Source organism: Bos grunniens, chromosome 23, assembly GCF_055505025.1.
Source record: "Bos grunniens cultivar Pamir isolate PY7600 chromosome 23, Bosgru_T2T1.0, whole genome shotgun sequence".
Lineage (NCBI taxonomy): Eukaryota > Metazoa > Chordata > Mammalia > Artiodactyla > Bovidae > Bos > Bos grunniens.
Window position 1 is genome coordinate 10,488,789 of NC_141187.1, and position 17,986 is coordinate 10,506,774.

Consider the following 17,986-nt stretch of genomic DNA (forward strand, 5'->3'; position numbering starts at 1 on the left):
TTTTGCTCATTTTTGTGTTTGAGAATATCTGTTTGCCAGTTTTGTGTTCACTATAGCCTTGTCACCGGTTATTGAGGGTGGGAGAGAGAGGTGTGGCCTGCCAGCAGCTTTTCTTCTGAATGAGGACTCCCTACTTCCCTTTCAGAGTGTCAGTAGCTGCTTGGAACTTTGCTCTGCCTCTCTAACCCCAGCAACCTGGGGCAAATCCTCTACTGTGAACTACTAAACACACGTTAGGAAGCAGCAAGGAACACTTCTGGGACCTCCTCTGGTTGTTTTGAGTCTGTCATCTCAGGCTTAGAGCTCCCCTCTGACCCTTGTCTCCCAGACCACTTTTCCCTCCTCCGTGGCCTTCTCCTTCATATCTATTATCCAGTTTTATTCTTTCATAGCTTTGATGCTATTTGTTCTTTATCTTTCTGGTACCCAACACGTCTGATAGGCTGAGGGTTCTCTTTTCGTTTTCTCACACTATAATATAGTTTGTTTGTTTTCTTGTAGCTTCCTGTCATTCTGTGGATTGGGGCAGGAGAAAGGGTCTTCTGCCAGGTTGACCCAAACTTTAACAATGCCTTTGTATCAGCATGATTTTGCTCTTTGTAGACCCATTTCATAACTAATACTTCCCTAAACCTGGGGTTCCCAAATTCAGACAGGTGCTGGTTGCATTAGAATCGCCTGAGAATCAATGGGCTCCATTCTTTGGGGATTTGAATGCATAGCTCACTGTGGGAAGCTTCAGCCTACTTAGTGGGATGGGTGGAAATGAGGCTTAAATCCTGGAGACAGGCCACCTACTTTGCAGGCTAGTTTGTGTCCAATGCCCAAATGGCCAGGATCTCTCATAGTCAAATGACTGTTTCTGGAAGTGAATGGGGCACTGAGTGTGTGCAGAGATGGGGAACATAAGGAACCTCTTCCTCCTTGAACTGAAGGAGGGTGAGAAGTTACAAAACCCTCTGAGGATAACTCAAGGACAAGAGAGATCCAATGCGTGCAACTGAATGGAACTGACGTGAAGGACGGCTGCAGGCCCCTCTCCCTCCCACAACGACATCAATTCTGCAAACACCCAAAATCAAAATGGGCCAGAAAATTCCCCCATCTAGAGATGTTTTTTAAAGCTTTAATTGCTATCCTACTGAGAGCTCCAACTCCAGCTTTGAGGAGATATATTTACTGGTTAGATTTACAGTAATGATTATTATTGTTACTGTTAAGAAGAATCCACTCATTGTCTCCAGTGAGCTCATAACATTGCACAAACATGACCTCATTTCTCCTCTGAACGGGGCAGGTATTGTTAACTCTGTTTTCCTAAAGGAGGATGCGGAGGTCCATTGCAGTCTAACGCCTTGAGCAAGGCCACACATCAGGAGAGGGAGGGAAAAAGGAAGCAGGCCCCAGGCCTCTTGCATTGGGGTCCCAGGGTTCTCTGCACTGGTCTAGGCTCCCTTGTCTGGTCAGTTCCCGCGACTTCCTTTGGGGACACAGATCTGGTTCCAGGGTCGAAGGGGATCAGAGCCGTTTGGAGTCATGGACATCAGATACCACAAGAGGAATAATCATTACTTTTCATAGGCTCAGCCAAGTCTAGACTCCAGGCTCAGCAATCAAAATCCTCCCTGTTTGTCTCCAGTTTCACTAGGCTCCTACTCTGCTGACTTTTCTCCCGACTTTTCCATCAAGGGACACAAACACTTCACCCCTGGATCCATTCAGACCGGACGTTGTATTCACACTGCATTTGTTCTTCTGCCCCTCGTGGAATGTCTGCGGCCTGCGTGTTCTTTGGGTCAGCTGCAGTGCCTGTTGCCCACTGTGCTTTCTTTGGGCTTTTGCTTCCGCCATCCTCTAAGCCCAGTCCTAGAAGTCATTTCCCCCTTCCTGCCCTCTAGTCTTCCTACCCAAGAAGATTTCCTTTGATTTTCCAGAGGGGTCCGTCTCCCTCTCTGAGCTCCTGCCATCCGCATTTATTCACTCTACAGATAATTATTCAGAGCCTGCTATGTGGTGGGCACCAGGGGCGGTAATGCAGATACAACGGTGAACAAGCCACACATTGTCCCTGCTCTCAATTGTCATAAGGGTGTATGAAAAGGCTTCCAAAACATAGCCAATACTTGCCAGTGTCTCTCCATCTTCTGTTTTGTCCAAGAAAAAGCTCAGTTTATCTAGGTATATCAGAAAATTCCATGTGTCAAAGACAACATAAAAGCAAAGTCTCAGTTTTGCACAATAATAGCATTTTAGTGGAAACCAAAAAAAGTACAAAATTAAAATATATGATAAATATGGCATGATTCTTAAGATTGGTTCATGCGGTTTGAATTGAGTTTCTTTTTACAACTTATAAATTAAGAATAATTGGTTTTTCTTTCACTCTACTATACACACACACATGTGTGTGTATATATATTTAAATAAAAGTAAATCTTTTAAAAAAGCTTCCCTTGACTGGAGGGTGACTGATGGTGGACAAGAGCAGAGAGGCATGCCTGAGGCAAGACAAGCTCACGGAGGCCTTGAGGGCCACGCTGAGTAGCTGGATTTCATCCTCAGAGCAGTGGGAAGGCACTGCAGGATTATGCAGGGAGTGACATGATCTGATTTATACTTAATGACAGAAATCCTCAGTGGGATGGAGGTGGGGAGGGGCAATCTCGCCCCCCTTTCCTGAGTGACCCTTGACAGTACCTGGAGACGCTTTTGGTCATCACAGCTTGGGTGGGGGTGCTCCAGTGGGTAGAGGCCAGGATACTGCTGAACGTCCACCAATGCACAGGACGGCCCCCCCAACACATGTCAAGAGTGCTGAGGTTGTGAAACTCTGTTTTTAAGATGACTGTGGCTGCCATGTGAAGAACGGGCTCTCAGACCCCAAGAGTGAAATTAGAGAGACTACTTGAAAGGCCACTTAACTTCATACAGCCATTGCACTGATCTGCTGGAAACTTCTCTCCATGTATGCCAAACCTTATTCTCTGGGGTCTGGGGACTCTGCTTTCTGTTGGGTGACGGCCAGCCAAACAGCCCTACTCATCTTCCCAAGAAGCCCCTTTGCATTTTAATAGGGGCTTTCTGAGGGCAATGCCGTACCCTGTGAGAACAGTCAGCCTTAGCTGAGCAGGAGAGGAGCTGCTCTGAGGCATCACTGTGCAGGGGCCATCTGCTCTGTCTGGGAGTATGCGGGGTCTCAGAGACTAGCTTCCATGCCCTCTTCCCCGGTAGTCACAGCTGTGACCTTGTCATGACAGCTGCAGCCAGCTCAGCGTTCCCCTCCTCCCTGACCTCCTGAATGCCAGGCAGGCCTATATGGGGTTTGCAGAGGATCTGGGCGCCCAAGACATGTGATGCCCGGCACTTACAGTGAAGTTTATGAGTATTTACACCAGGCATGAGAACCTATCATTTACAGCCTTGCCATGTAAATCAGTAGAGTTAAAGGGCTCTGCTCTTGCCCCTGCCCCCAGCTTGAGGTTGGTTTTAAGATTTCGGGGAGGCATGACTGAGCAGTGGTGACTGTGGGAGGTCTGTGGAAGAAGTCTCTCCAGAGAGCGGGGCGGCGGGTTTGGGAGCAGCTCCTCCTCAGGGGTGGGACTGGCCAAGCAGTAGGAGAGTTTGTCTTCTGGGCCCCAGTTATGAACCACTCCTCCCACTTCCAGAGAGGTTTTCTGTCTTGTGCGAGGGGGCGGGAGTGTCATGAAAACTTTGAAGAAAGCTATAGAAAACCCCTCTCTGGAAAAATGACCACTGGGGATAAAAACCCGTATACAGTACAGGAGATTCCCAGATCCCTTTGCAGCCAATCCATGACCTTACAAACTGATTCACACCAAAATGCAAATGACTAACAAGGTTCAGTATATTTCCATTTTAATGGGGAGTAAAGCCCTTAAGCCACACTGGATTTCACTCCAACGGTGGGTTGAGACACATCCTAAAGCAGATGGGAAGCATTTCCTAGCTTCTGAGTTCTTCCCAAATCCCTGCTGTACCAACACAGAAAACTGGGTTTGGAGGAGGAGAAGTAACAGAGGGAAGAAGGGAAACAGGGACCATTCTTAGGCTAATTTGGAATCAAAAGGCCACCTGAGACTGGACCCAATGGGGCTTGTTGGGAACCCACACCAGATATTCCTGGTCAGCCCAGGGCATCTGATCTTGTTAATGGGCCAATAAAAATTAGGGGGACAAAGGCTAAGCCCTGGCAGCTCAAATGAATCTCCTCTGCAAGAGGGAGCAATCTCGTAAAGAGTCATAACTGAGCAAACGGAGAACTCCTTGTGTTTCATTAACTTTAATAGTGCTTGTTAGGTTGGCTTCCAAGGGCTGCGGGACAGGAGAGAGAAGGCCAGACTCATCATCAGGGCTTGAGAGCAGGCAGGCTCGCGTAGACTCCCCCTTTGGCCCCCAGTGCTGAGCTGAAAGTGGCTGCTGTTTGTACCCCTACAGGCTCCCCAGCCCAGCATGACATCCTGGCCACACAGGCAAGGAGCCCAGGCCTCAAGGACTTTTAATTCTTTCCTGTTGGGGTAGAGAAAGACAAGGACAAAGAGCTGGATGCAAACCATCTCTGTGCCTGGGCCAGCCACCACCTGGCTCTGGGTGCCCACATAGAGGCCTCTCCCAGGAACATCCAAAGTCCAGCTCCAATGCCCACAAGCCCCCACTTGAAGAGTCCCAGCGGCCCAGAGCCTGACTTGGGGACCGCTGTCACTGTGAGCCACAGTGCTGATCTCCTCCTTCTTCTCTACCCCAGATGTGTCCACTGCCAGGAAAAAAAATAATAATAATAATGGAAAACAAACAAACAGGGCCAGCAGCAAACACATCACCAAATAAGCCCGCCTCACATTGTCCTCTGTGGTTGCCGGGGCTGGGAGCCAGAGGCCGCTGGCCTGGAAACGCCCAGACAGCTCCCTGAGCATAGCACCGGGCTGAGCCTCCTCCCAGCACAGGCGCTGCCTTCCTGCTCTTCTGCGGCTTCCCGTCCTTCTCCATCTTTTCTTCCTTCTCCATCATTTCCCTCCCTGTCACTTCTTTCTGTGCCTTTCTGCCTTTCTGCTCTCTGTTCTCTTCCCGCATCCTTGATGAAATAAAGTCGCTAAACGTTGAAGAAGTCCCGTAGAGCACATCACATCCAGGGTATGGAAAAGCAGTTCATGACAGGAGCCAGCCCTGCTGCCGTCTTGCTTAAAGTCCTTCGGGTTCTGGAGCCACGGCAACAAGATCGACCCCTTAGCCCCGGCGGGGAACAGGCTCTTCCCCACCCCACCTTTCAGATCTTCCTCTCCAGCCCCTTAAACCCTTGTCAAACCACATTATTAATTCCTGGTAGACATTCCCCCTCAAATCCTTGCTCACCTTGTTTCCGCCACCTGGAAAGCCCTCACCATCTTCACCCAACTCCGTGTATAGGAAGTCTACCTATTCTTTGAGGTCGTTTTTAAACCCTCTCCTCCTCTGAGTCGTTCCCCAAGCTTCCAGCTGGAATTAATCTGTCTCTTTTAATGCTTTCATTAGAATTTTATGTTGGCACCTCCGTATTTGGGTATTTACCATGTTCTGCCTTTTTTAAAAAAAATTTATTTCGTGTTGGCTGCCCTGGTCTTCGTTGCTGTGCAAGGGCTTTCTCTAGTTGCGGGGAGTGGGGGCTACTTTGCGGCTGCAGTGCGCGGGCTTCTTACTGGGGTGGCTTCTCCTGTTGCAGAGCACAGGCTCCAGGGTGCATGCTCAGTGGTTGGAGCACATGAGCTTGGCAGTTGCGGCTCATGGGCTCAGCTGCCAGCAAGTGGAATCTTCCCAGAGCAGGGATAGAACCCACGTCCCCTCCATTGACAGATATTCTTAACCAATGGACCACCAGGGAAGTCCCATGTTCTACCTTATATTCTAATTATTTAGATGCAAATTTCTCTCTCCTGCCTAATTATGAACTTTAAAAGAGAAACCATGCCATCTTTGAACGCCCATATCCTTTAAGTTCCTCGCATGCAGCAAGTGCACAATCAATGTCAAACTGATTAAAAATTGAACTCTGTGGTTATTCAGAAACACACAATTAATTCCACATTTTAACTTCATCGATGTGGGAGTATCTCATTTATAATAATTTCATTTGCAGATTGTTTGAAGCGCTGGATGCCTTGGGTAGGCTCCCCAAGGTTTGGCTTCGGGACTTCACCAAAGACTGGAGGATGGTATGTTAGACGGCGGCACCTACTGGTGAAGGGTAACATTACAGCTTGGGTCTGGCAAAGAGAAGCAAGGGAGTTCCTCGGTCAATCCCAGCAGGACCCTACCCAGGCCGGGCTGGGCGGAAGGGCAGAAGACTACTAGAAGGAGTTCCCCTCGCTCCTCAAGAGCCCCGAGGCCCAGGTCAAGGTCAAGACTTCTTCTTCAGGCTCCTGCAGGCTGACTGTTGCAGGACCAGAGTGAGACACCAAGGAATGCCCATTAGCTTTGCCGAGCAAGCTCACCAAATGCCCCAGGACAGAGGAGAAGTGGCGGCATGAAGAAAGAAGAGCCTGTCACCAGACAAGGGAGGCGCCCTTTGTGAGGGCCTCAACATTCAGCTTGAGCACACAGGCGGCAGAGATCCCAACCCCTTCCTCGCTCCGGGTTTTCGGCTTCTTCTAAATGGATTCTCAGTCCGATAAGGGCCCTTCTTGGAAAACAGAATAGAAGTTACTGGGGGAACCGAGTTTTGCTTTACAGCAATTCACTTTATACGTTGGTTGGCGAGTACCATGAACTTTGTCCCGATACCTCCACCTGCACTCATCCCTGCTTTAACCTAGGATGCCCGTGGAAAGTCCTCCTCCATCTCTCCAGCTTCTCCTCTGGGGAGACCTGGGGGAGCAGCACTGTGAGGAAACAGAGCAGGCGGAGCAAAAGCCGAGCCAGTGCTCAGCCAAGTCCAGAGGTCCAGCCAGTGTCCCTGTAGCCCATCCTTTGCCACGGTATTGTTAGAGCTTCAGCTGATAACTAACATTTTAACTCACAAGGAGTAATCTCTCACAGGGATATTTGTATTTGCTGCTGCTGCTAAGTCGCTTCAGTCGTGTCCGACTCTGTGCGACCCCATAGACGGCAACCCAGCAGGCTCCCCTGTCCCTGGGATTCTCCAGGCAAGAACACTGGAGTGGGTTGCCATTTTATTTGTATTTGGGACCCAAGAAATACAATTTTAGCTCAAAGGAGTTATCTTCTAATGATGACATTTGAGGCATCAGTATGAAAGATCTCTGATGAAGGGGTAGAGACGATGAGGGTTCTCCTTCCTGAGTCTGCTTCCCTGGGGTTCAGCTGGGGAACCTGCCTGTAGACACCACCCACCTCATCCATCTTGGTCCCAGACCTCGGATCACTGCTTCTCGCCCCAGTTTCTTGCCTCCAGCTGCTTTACCCAGATTGCCATCATCCAGTTCTCCAAACCTCTGGGGAGACCTTGAGTTCTGGCTTGGAAGGTTCCAGCTCGGATTCTGTGCCTCCAGAAGCTCAGAGTCTCTGGCCAGAAGAGCCCCTCCCAGGGTCCCCTGCTCCTCTGTGATCTGTCCTCAGCCTGGCCTCTCCACGCCACCCCTGGCTTCCATGCTGCGCCTCCCTTTAACACCCTCTGCTGCCACCAGTCCTTTAGGTAACACAACTCGGGGCTGGTGGGAGGCAGGGAGACAGGTCAGGGGTGCGCTGCCCACCTCCTTGGGATTCCCAAGAGCTCACCATTCCTTCATTCACTCGGCATACACTCACTGAGCACGACTATGTGCCAGGCATATGCTCGGGGCTGGGGATGCGATGGTCCTGCCCTCAAACATCTGACAGACTACTGAAGAGAAACCATTACAGCGCAGCACACCCAGGGCCATCAGGGTAGGCTTCAAGGACCACTGAGCACCACGCCTGCAGGGGCGGTAAGAAGATCTCATAAACAAGGTACATCTAAACCGGATCTTGAAGGGCAATAGCGGTTTCCCAGCTGTCAAGGCCATGGTATGTGGCAGGCATGGTGTGGCTTGGGTGTACCGACGGTGAGATCAGAGGAGAGACATGAAGTGTCTTTGGGGAAGAGGGCTCAGGACTGGCACAGAGGCCCGTGTGTGTCCACGGGAGACATGCTGAGTGCCTGGAGGCTGAGGCAGCAGCAATGGAGGTGGAGAGGAGGCGTAGAATTGAGGGAGGTTTCAGACGTTTCGCCCTCAGGATGCAGTGACCTCTCAGATGGGAGAGGAAGAGAGAGTCTTTTCAGACTCTGAGAAAGCCAGCTGGGGCCACTGAGTGGTCATGGGGCCATTACATGGAGGTCAAGAAGAGGACAGGTCAGGGGTGAGTGTGGAGAGGGACAACGTTCAGCTGGGGTTGGTTCAGCTTGAGATCTTGAAAAATACCAATGGAAATATCTCTCAGTAGGCAAAAATATAGGGCAAGTTAGAAAAGAGAGAAGAGAGCTAGACATACAGGCCTGAAAACTGGACACACAGAATTAGAGTTACAAGAAAAGTGGGGGCTAGAGATATAGATTTGGGAGTCATCACATTGGTGATAGTTGGCGCCGTAATGTCCCACAGTGGGGCACAGTGCCCCGCTTTGTGCTGGACCTTCCACGCGATCTATCTGTTCCCTCCAACAACCAGCAAGGTCAGAATTTCATCCTCCCATTTTCTAGATGAGAAAGTTTATGCTCCAAGAGGTAAAAAAACTTGTTCAAACTCATCCTTTGTTGGGACTGGGATTGAAACCTAGAACCATCCGACTTCAAAGCCGGTATTCTTCCCTCCACCCGCTGTCCCTGAGGGAGGTCACTTAGGGTGAGAAGTGAAAAGAGCCAAGCTAGAAGCATTTAAGAGGCCAGTGAAGGGGGAGTGACTGGCAGGATATGGGGGGAAAGAAAGGACCCAGGAAGGGAAAGGAAACCATTCAGAGGCTTCCGATGATGCAGAGAGGTCAGGATAGGTAAGGACCAGCAGGCAGCCTCAGATATGGAAGTGGGGAGGTTGGTGGAGGCCTGGCAGAGGGGTTAGAGAGGGCCTGGGCCGGATTGCACAAGGGCAAGGGGTGAAGGAAGCAGGGCAGATGGAGAGCAGGAGTCCTCCTCCTAGAAGTTCAGGAGACTGGAAGGACTGGGGCATCGAGGTCGAGGGGAGCTTGCGGTTGCTCCTGTGGGATGCTGCAAGTTACACTGTGTTCACAGGAGAAGGAGCCCAGGTGAGGGATTTGGGAAAGGGAAGGGGTAACTGACAGCACCAGCTCCCTGTCGAGGCAAGAGGGGGTGGGATCCTTGTGCATGCATATGGGGGCTGGCCTTGGTCAAAAGGAGGAACCCCTCTCCTAGCAGTGGTGGGAGAGGGAGATAGGAACTACATGCCAGATGGCTTCTGGCTTCTCAAGGAAACAGGAGTTGAGAGCACTGATTGGGGAAGTAAGGGGGCTGAGCCTGGTGGAGGGGCATCCGAAGTGTGGAGGAGCAGCTGTGTCGGAGGTGACAGGGCGAAGGCTCGGGGCAGTTTGGAGACTTGCCTTGTGATGTGGAGAAGTCTGGAACCACACATCAGTGTTCATGCCAATTGGCAGGTTGGAGATTTTTGCTTCCTTCATGAAAGCAGCCAGGGAGCAGGTGGGGAGGAAGCAGGTGGCAAAGTGACTCAGGTGTGGGGGTGGGCAGGGAGGAAGGGCTGGGGGAGGCACCCTGGCATGAGAGGCTAAGGAGGCTGCCCAAGTGGGGAGGTGTGGGCAGCTCAGACCAGGCTCTCCCCGCCCCCAGTAGGTCCTGGCAGGACTGCCAGCAGACCTCTGCACAGAGACAAGACCAGGGGCCTTGGGGAACAAGTTACTCCTAGAATCCCAGGGCCAGGACACATTTTGAGAGACCATTACCTCCAGTCTTTCACTTATCTGCCCAAACGGCTGCTCAGCCATCCTGGACAGGTGGGAAACAAGGACTGGCCAGGGTCGACCTGTCCACTGACCTAGCGTGCGCCCCACTCCTTTCGTCTATTTCTTTTACCGTTATTGTTGTTCTGACTGTTCTTTATCTCTGTCCCTGATTTTTGTTTATATTCCTCTCTTGTCCCTCTCTTTCTAAGTGTCATTAAGATTTACCTCAAGTCCCTCCTAATGTCCACGGAACCTACTTGGATGATCGACTCCTGTTTCCTCTGACTTTCTCTGGCACTCTCTGTCTGGATTGCTTGACGTTGCATTCAGATATTATTTTGCATATACAAACCTTGCCTTCCTGGTGAGATTCAGGGCATTTGGGGGATTTGCTTTATGGTGCAAAGGGGTCTGAAAGCATACCCTGGTGATGAATTGATTTTTGGTGGTGCTGGGTCTTCACTGCTGCAGTGTGGGCTTTCTCTAGTTGCAGCGAGTGGGGGTCTACTCTTCCCCGGGGTGTGCAGGCTCTAGGGCATGTGGGCTTCAGGAGTTGGGGCTCGGGCTCAGTTGCTCCGTGGCACATGGGATCTTCCCAGACCAGGGATTGAAACTGTGTCCCCCGCATTGGCAGGTGGAATCTCATCCACTAGATCACCGGGATTCCCCTGATACACCTCTTTGATTGGGGATCACATTTTCTGTTTCTTTTGTACATTCTAGAGGGCCTCGGACAGTGTGTACTGGGAAGGCCCTCAGTACTTATTGCAATAAGTACCATATGCCACTTGACAGAAGGATTTGTGACCGATCAGATCATGAGGAAAAAGAAAACTGAGAACTGGAAGAGGGGAGATTGGCAGCTCTCAGGGTACAGACTAAGGAGCACTGATCCAGGAGTCAGAAGTCAGAGGAGGGACTTCCTTGGTGGTTCAGTGACTAAGACTCCATGCTCCCAAAGCAGGGGGCCCTAGTCCAATCCCTGGTCAGGGAACCAGATCCCGAGTGCCACTAAGAGTTCACGTGCCCCAGCTAAAGATCCCCCATGCCACAGTTAAGACCTGGCACAGCCAAATAGACAATAAAAATAAAATTAAAAAAAAAAAAGACGTCAGGGGAGACATGGATCATGCTTCTAGCTTTGCCTCTATAATATGTCGTGTGACCTAGGGCAGTCATGTGACCTCTCAGTCTTCTGAAATCCTACCTCTGTGTGATCCTCCGGGACAAGGGTACTGCCCTGCTACCTCTTGTATGTAAAGGGGCTGATCTACCCCAAATAATTAAATTGTAACAGTGGCAAGAAGATGTTGAGTCGCTGTGTTTTCAGAGGAGGCAGAAAAGAGAATGGGGAGGCCATACCCATTTCGGAGTCAAGCCTGCATCCCAGATCCTGGCTTCCTCCGTTCTTAGTCAGTCATCTGGGCAGGCTGATGTTTCTTCGCTTCAGTTTTCCCACCAGCAGAATGAGGCTAGCAGTTCTTGCCTGATGAGTTTGTGGTGGAGCGCTTGGCACACAGGAAAGCTCCAAATTGATGTAACCATGAGTTCTCATTAAAGTGTCTGTGCCTTCTGAAGACCGGGTAGGAGGTACAAGGTGGTGGGGAAAGAGCTACTCTACCTGGTAGGTAAGTTTCCTTCCAACCTTCCAATTTGGAAGTGCTGCTGACAAGGGCAGTGTGCTGGAATGCATGGCATTTTTGGAACCTTCTCGGAAGGAATGTGTGACAGACGGGAATCTATGGAGGGTGGTGAGGTTGACCCCGGTTGGCTGCACTTGTGCTCAGCTGCATCAGAGTCTGGCTGCACCAAGACTGCTCCTTCCTAGGCACTACTATACCTTTACCATCAAACACCTGTGGTCCTTGTTCCTTCTGAAAAGTAGTCGAAATAACAGCAATAGCCACCACCTATTGGATGCCTACTGTGTGCCAGGGTTTTCCCATTCATTAGCTCATTCAGTTAACACCATAACCCGATGAGGTTTCTATTCCCTTTGTCATAAAACTGAAGCTTGCTGAAATTAACTTATCTGAGTCACATAGCTGAGATTTGAACCGCAGTTTTATTTCACTCTAGGGCCGGTGTAATATATGCCTCAGCTATGCGGTTGTAGGTGCATATCCATTTTATAGATGAGGAAGCTGAGGCTCAGCGAAATGAAATAAATTACCCAAAATAGATGGCTGGGAAATGGTAGGGCCTGACATTGACCTTGGGGTACCGTTGTTTCAGTACATGCATGTTCTCCATTAAGACTATATCTTCTGTTAAGATAGAGGCATCGGATTCATATAACAGACGGGGTAGCTCAGGAGCAGAGAGAGAAAAAGCAAAAGCTCGTGGAAAGAGACTTGGCAGCGGGGGTGAAGCCCCTGGAGGTGGCAGAGACCTGGCAGAAGTATTCCTGGAAGCAGAATGAGAACTGAGAGGTATTAGCTGTGGGTCCCCCAGCCCCACCCTTCTCCCTCAACATCTGCAAGAGAAATTAGAATGAAGTGAATGTCAGAGGTATCCCTGAAGGAGAGAGGCACCCAAAAGCAAACTGCCACCTGAGGCGAGTGTGGGAGGCCCCGGAGAATGCAGGGACATTTTACCCACCCTACGCCACCCACACCCCGCACCCCCTGCCCGCTGCCCCTTGAGGGCGTGGCATGTGCTGCTGCTGTGTAGAAGCACTTGCCTTATTCCTTCCTTGTCACCATCCTGAGTAACTCTCCAGTCATGAGTCCCTGCAGAAGTGGACAGGACAGAGGGCAATGTGAGCCACACCCCGCTCCTACAGACTCCTCTGAAGGGCTGAGGGTAGGCGCGGACTAGAATGGAAGGTGGGGAGCAGGGCAGGGAACTGCCTCTTCTGCCCAGAGGTGGAGAAAGCTCACCTTCCTAGAGGAACAGAGGAACAAATAGAGGAAAGTAAGGAGGGGGGAAAGGAAATGAGTAAAAGACACTGAGCCTCCCAGAGATATAGCAGCTAAGGTGGGGCCACCCACCGTTCCCTCCCTGCGAAGCCAGGGCAATGTCCACACTCAGAGGATCAGGAAATCACGCTGCCCTGGAGAGAAGGTCTGAGTTAACCTATTAATCTGCTCATACAGAACGCTCCATGCCCATCTCACCTGTGCTTTAGAGGGTAGGCGGGAGCCCTCCTCCCTAGGGACCCAGAGGAACTTACTGATGCTGCTGCTAAGTCACTTCAGTCGTGTCCGACTCTGTGCGACCCCACAGACGGCAGCCCACCAGGCTCCACCGTCCCTGGGATTCTCCAGGCAAGAACACACCAGTGTCCAAATCAAGGCAGAGACAAAGCGAGCACAGTGCAATCTCCCCTCCCTGACTGGGGGGCGCTAATCAACCCTCTGTGCCCCAGTGTGGATAGGCACCCTCTGATTCCTTTTTTTTTTTTTAAACCACTCTCCTGTTTAGGGCAGAGAGGATGGCAGGTTTGCACTTGTCCTCTAGTCCTACACATAATTGGTGGCAGCAGGCAAAGCTGTTTCAAGGGGAGGGGTTTGCCAGTGGAATGAAGGAGGGAGAGAGCCCTAGAGTGACGGGTCTGAAAGGGACCTCGGAGATCGTCTGACCCAAACGTTTGTGGCCTTCACTCCATTCCCATGTTCTGTGCGCTCCCATCCCAACTGCCATCTCTCATGCCATGCAGGGAGTTCTCAAGGCCTCCTCCCCTAGGCTTCCTAAGGGCATTGTCTCCTTCCAACCACTGCGCTAACCCAGCCTCTTCTTTTCGGTGACGACACTGAGGTATGATTTGCCCAAAGGTAATCTTCGTCCCAGGATAGAGCCAGGACAGGAAACCCAGATGCCTGAGTCCGCATCCTCCCACTTTTCCACTCAGTCCCTAGGGGAGGAACCCCTTCACTCTTCTCCCTGTGATAACCCTCTGACAAAGCATAACTGTCACCCAAGCTGATACGGGCTGCCGGTGTGAAGGGTCTAAGAACTGAGTTATTTTCAGGGGGATGCTGATCATTATCCCTTCATCCAGGGAACCCTGAAGACAGACCCTTTGAGGTTAGTCTGGGTCCCGAAGGTCTCTTTCCTCCAGAAGTTTGGCTCTGAAGCATAAGTGACTGCCTAGGGCCTGGCAGTCTTATTCCGACCGAACAAAGCTCCATACTCCAGAAAAGCTCTCACCACTATCAAGAAGTCCTTCATCTTTCCCCTGGGATGGAAGGAGAGAAGAGGCAGAGCTGGGACATGCATCAGGTGGCGTTGTCCATGCTTCAGGGACACTGCTCCATTGACACACTTTGCCCCTATTTTTTAAGATATCGTTTATCTTCCCTTTTCTGCCCCTGCAAGTTGGAAGGATGAGGGCTTAAGAATGTTCTGGTGAGGACCACATCTTGAAGGTGGGAGGGCAGGTTTGGAGGAGAGAGTTACGCATATTTGGGGGGGGTCTCTGTGTTTATACACATAGTCAGGTTTCTGCGGGTTAGCTTTTGCCCTGTGCTGAGCGCGAGAGTGTTTTTTACACATGAGTCCAGGTCTCTACGGGGAGAAGGCTGAGCGGGCTACCTCCGAGACAGTAACTGCAGGACAGTCTGCCCTAGAGCTAGCACTTTCAGCTGGGGAAAGGCTAATTTCTTTTTGGTCCTCGATTAAACAGGACTAGGCACTAGGAATGGGAACTGAGTCCCGAGGGCGTGGGGGGTGTGGTGGAGGTGAGTTAGGAGGGCATTAACTCGGCCGCTGTCGATGCCGCTCTCAGCTTTCCGAGGTCCTATGTGGCTGTGCCCCGCGTATCGGGCTGTGTCAGCGGGCGTCCCGGAGTGCCGGAGCGATTCGGTCTGCCCCGGCCTCCCCGACACCCTTCCCTCTCTTTGTCTGCTCTGTAGGTGTGCGTGCAAACCTGCGTCGCACAGCCCTCGTCGCGTGCGAACGCGGGGGCGCACCCTGGCTCCCCCGCGCTTTCCGCCGGTAGACAGGACTAGCCGGAGCCCGGTGCTGTTTGGTCTGGAGCCGAGCGGGGCTTGCATTGATCCATTGATTGTGCGCGGTCTGCGCCTGACCTCCCTGCTCCCGGGGAAGCCGTCTCCATGGAGACCGGGCCCGCTCCCCCAGCGCCGGATTGTAAATTCCTGCAGGCAGCGGCCCGGCAGCCTGGGGAGGGGGCCGCCGCGCCCGGGCGCGCAGGGGGAGCGGCCGCCGCGCCGAGGCCCCATTTGAAAGAAAAAAGGGCACGGAAAAGGAGGTGGAGGAGGAGGCGGGTGGGGGGAGGAGGAAGAAAACGAAAAGGAGCGAGGAGAGGAGGAGAAAGAGGAGGAGGAGGAGAGAGGCGAAGAAAAAGAGACGGAGCCCGAGAGACGGAGAAAGAGCGAGAGAGGAAGAAAGAGAGGCAGAAAGGGCGTGTTTCTGGCGCTGCGTTTCTCCTCCCCTTTCCCAGGTCCCTCGCCCGGGCTCAGCGCGCTCTCCGCGGCAGCTCTCTCCCGGCGGAGCTGGGAATTGGGTGGGATTGTACGGAGCAGCCCCGCCGCCGCCGCTAGCGGAGCCGGCCTTGGAGAGAGCGGGGGCTCCCCTCCGTCAGCGGCGCCGGGCGCCCCCATCCCCGTCGCGCCCTCCTCCGCCTCGCTCTCCCGGGCGTCGCGCCGGGAGAAGCCGGCAGCATTGGGAGCCTCCCGCCGAGGGCGCCGCTGTCCGCGCCCCGCGCCCACAGACCCCGGCCCGGCCCCGGCCGGGCGCCCTCGCCCCTCTCCCCTTCGGCTCGCGGGGGCCCGGCCCGCTTCCGCCCTCCCTAGGCTCCGAGACCGGCCCCGGCCGCCCGTAGCTCCAGCCATGGGCTCGGGGCGCGTGCCCGGGCTCTGCCTGCTTGTCCTGCTGGTCCACGCCCGCGCCGCCCAACACAGCAAAGCCGTGCAAGGTAAGGAAGGAGGGGCGCGCGGCCGCCGGGGCTTCAGGGTCCGAGGGCGGGGGCGCGATTTCCGAGGGGCAGGGCAGGTGCTGGGAAGCGTGCTCCTGTCAGGACCGGGCACCGTACACCCACCCTCCTCGGCGGGGGACCTGACCTCTGGGCACTACGCCCCGGGCGAAAGGCTACAGGAGACAGGGGCAGCACGGATGAGTGAGAAGTTTGGGGAGCCCCGGGCAGAAGTGACCACGCGCCTCCGAATGCTGCCCGACTTCACTGCCACCCCAGCATCTTCCAAAGACTTCTTGCCCTCCAAAAAGTATGAGAGAATCTTCTCTTCTCCCAAACATTGCCAGAAACTTAAGTTTTGGCCTGGAGAGACTGAAAGAATGAAAACTTTTTTAGCCATGCCATACATTTCTTCTGCTTGCCCCCAATTCTCCTCAAAGTTAGAAATTTCATAGTTGTCTTATCAGAAAAAAAAAATGTTAAGGAAAAATAGGATCTTTTATGGAAAACTAAAAAAAAAAAAAAAAAATCAACTTGTCTCCCTCTGGATGGAAGAGGGCTGAAGAAGTGAAGAAAATTTCTGTGATTCTGGCTCCCAGCAAGAATGTCACATTTCTGCCTCTTTGGGGGAAATCTTTTTCGTCTTGCATGGCTTTCATTTCTTATCATAATATTTATTTATTAGGGCCTCGGGTTTCCAATTCCATTTAAATCCAGGTCAGAATTGCATTAAAATAACAAAGTAAAATTCCAGGCTGGGAAGCTCTGACAGATCCCTCTAGGAATTAGGGAGAGAGAGAGAGGGAGGCCCTCCCGCCCCCATCTCTGACCCCAAGCTCCTTGCCTGATCAGTCCCAAGGCTGTGCTGGGAGAAACCAGGCTGGTGGGCTCCAGTTCTCTTGGGGACAGCCTCCCCTCCCCCTTGACCTCCTGCTGTACCCTTTCCCCCTCGAGTCCTCACCCAGGAAGAGATTTATATGGACAAAAAGAAAATTCCTCCTAGCAGAGCTTCACCCAGGAGGATATGATTCTGCCTATTGTCCTAGGGGCTCCTTGAAGCCGGGCTGGGGTGTGGAGGTGGCTGGGCCAGAAGGGAAAGTTGAACTTGGGAGTTGGGGAAGCCTGAGTCTCTGGCAGTCAGGTTGCTGCGTCCTGGAGCCTGAGCACTTGGCTCTTAGGCTGCTCTGTGTCCTGGATGGACTCCTGCTCCGTTAAAAGGAAGGTGCTGTATCAGTGCACCCTCTTCCCCCTGGCACTGCCTCTTCAACTACCCTCTTCCTCCTCCAACCTGTTCTTTAACAGAAACAAAACACGAGAGACCCTCTGCTGTCAAATACTAGACCCCCATCCCTACCCCTTCCAAGCCCAACCTACCTCTCTTCCCTAGTCCTGGTTCCAGACAGCCCACTACCACTGCCACCCCCAGCCTGGGAGCAGCCCTTCTTCCACTGTGGATTTGCTTGTGTTTTCATAAACAAAGCTGGCTTTTGTAGTGCATGCTGACTTACTCATAACATGGAATTAGCTAGGGAGTTTAGTCTGAAGGAAGGAACAGATTTCATGCAGTAATCTAGAGACAAGATAAGGGCCTCTTTCAAGTTGGAGCCAGTGTCTGTAGTGGCCTCGTGAGACTGGAGCCAAAACGGGGAGCAGGCAGTATCCTCAAGGGGGTTCCTGGGGCAGATGGAGAGTCTGAGAAGGGACAGGTGCCCTCAAGCCAAGGCTTTCAAGCCTGGGAGATCAACTATCCTTCAGGGACAGAGGGACTCAGAATCTTTCCGAGGTACTTTAGGGCTCTTTCATTTTATCCTGCTGCTGTTGCTGCTGTGGGAAACGCAGCCAGAGTGGAGACCCCTGCCCTCAAGGGACTTACAGACTCTAGTGTTGCCCAGTGCTGAGCTCACGTTTAGCCATGCTTGCTCTGTCTGCACTGCAGTTAGCTTGGCATCTTCCTTCCTTCTGACCCCAGAGTCTAGCTGGGCATAGATTCCAAGCCAGTCACCTTTAACCCTACTATTCAGGGCATTTGTCAACCTGGTCTGCTAGAGTTGCCTAATGACAGGTTTGCTGGGTTCGTGGGACATCTTTGGTCCCAGATCTGCACACCAGTGTTGCAGGAAGGACAGTTACTGAGCGGGCAGGGCAGCCTTACCCATAGGCAGAGCTGTGGCCATCCCTGGCTCTCAAATCTACCTCCAAGATCTCACCAGTGCCAGAAGGTGTGCCTTGACTGCC

At 52.3% G+C, this 17,986-nt stretch overlaps 1 protein-coding gene, 1 long non-coding RNA gene and 1 pseudogene across 7 annotated transcripts in view; 1 reads left to right on the top strand and 2 right to left on the bottom strand.

Moving 5' to 3' along the window:
- Nucleotides 1-17,986, bottom strand: part of LOC147346637 (uncharacterized) — a 118,740-nt gene that overhangs the window by 55,944 nt on the left and 44,810 nt on the right. For 2 of the 4 annotated variants that reach the window (XR_015153056.1, XR_015153055.1), the window contains one exon: nt 4,285-4,527. The exons of the other annotated variants lie outside the window; for them this stretch is intronic. This is a non-coding gene — a long non-coding RNA (uncharacterized LOC147346637). Of the gene's footprint in view, nt 1-4,284; nt 4,528-17,986 lie in introns of those variants that run through there. 4 annotated transcript variants of the gene reach the window in all.
- Nucleotides 5,624-8,112, bottom strand: LOC147346638 (uncharacterized; annotated as a pseudogene). Its single transcript, XR_015152764.1, has 3 exons — nt 7,756-8,112; nt 7,619-7,658; nt 5,624-7,556 (listed from the first exon to the last, which is right to left on the bottom strand). The product of XR_015152764.1 is annotated as an uncharacterized LOC147346638 (transcript).
- The window catches only part of SCUBE3 (signal peptide, CUB domain and EGF like domain containing 3), a 36,872-nt gene continuing 33,971 nt past the window's right edge, over nt 15,086-17,986 (top strand). The window contains exon 1 of one of the 2 annotated variants that reach the window (XM_086371269.1): nt 15,086-15,754. In XM_086371269.1, the coding sequence (XP_086227395.1) occupies nt 15,670-15,754 (85 nt within the window). In that variant the 5' untranslated portion in view covers nt 15,086-15,669. The remainder of the gene's footprint in view (nt 15,755-17,986) is intronic. The other variant, XM_086371271.1, reaches the window with a different exon arrangement.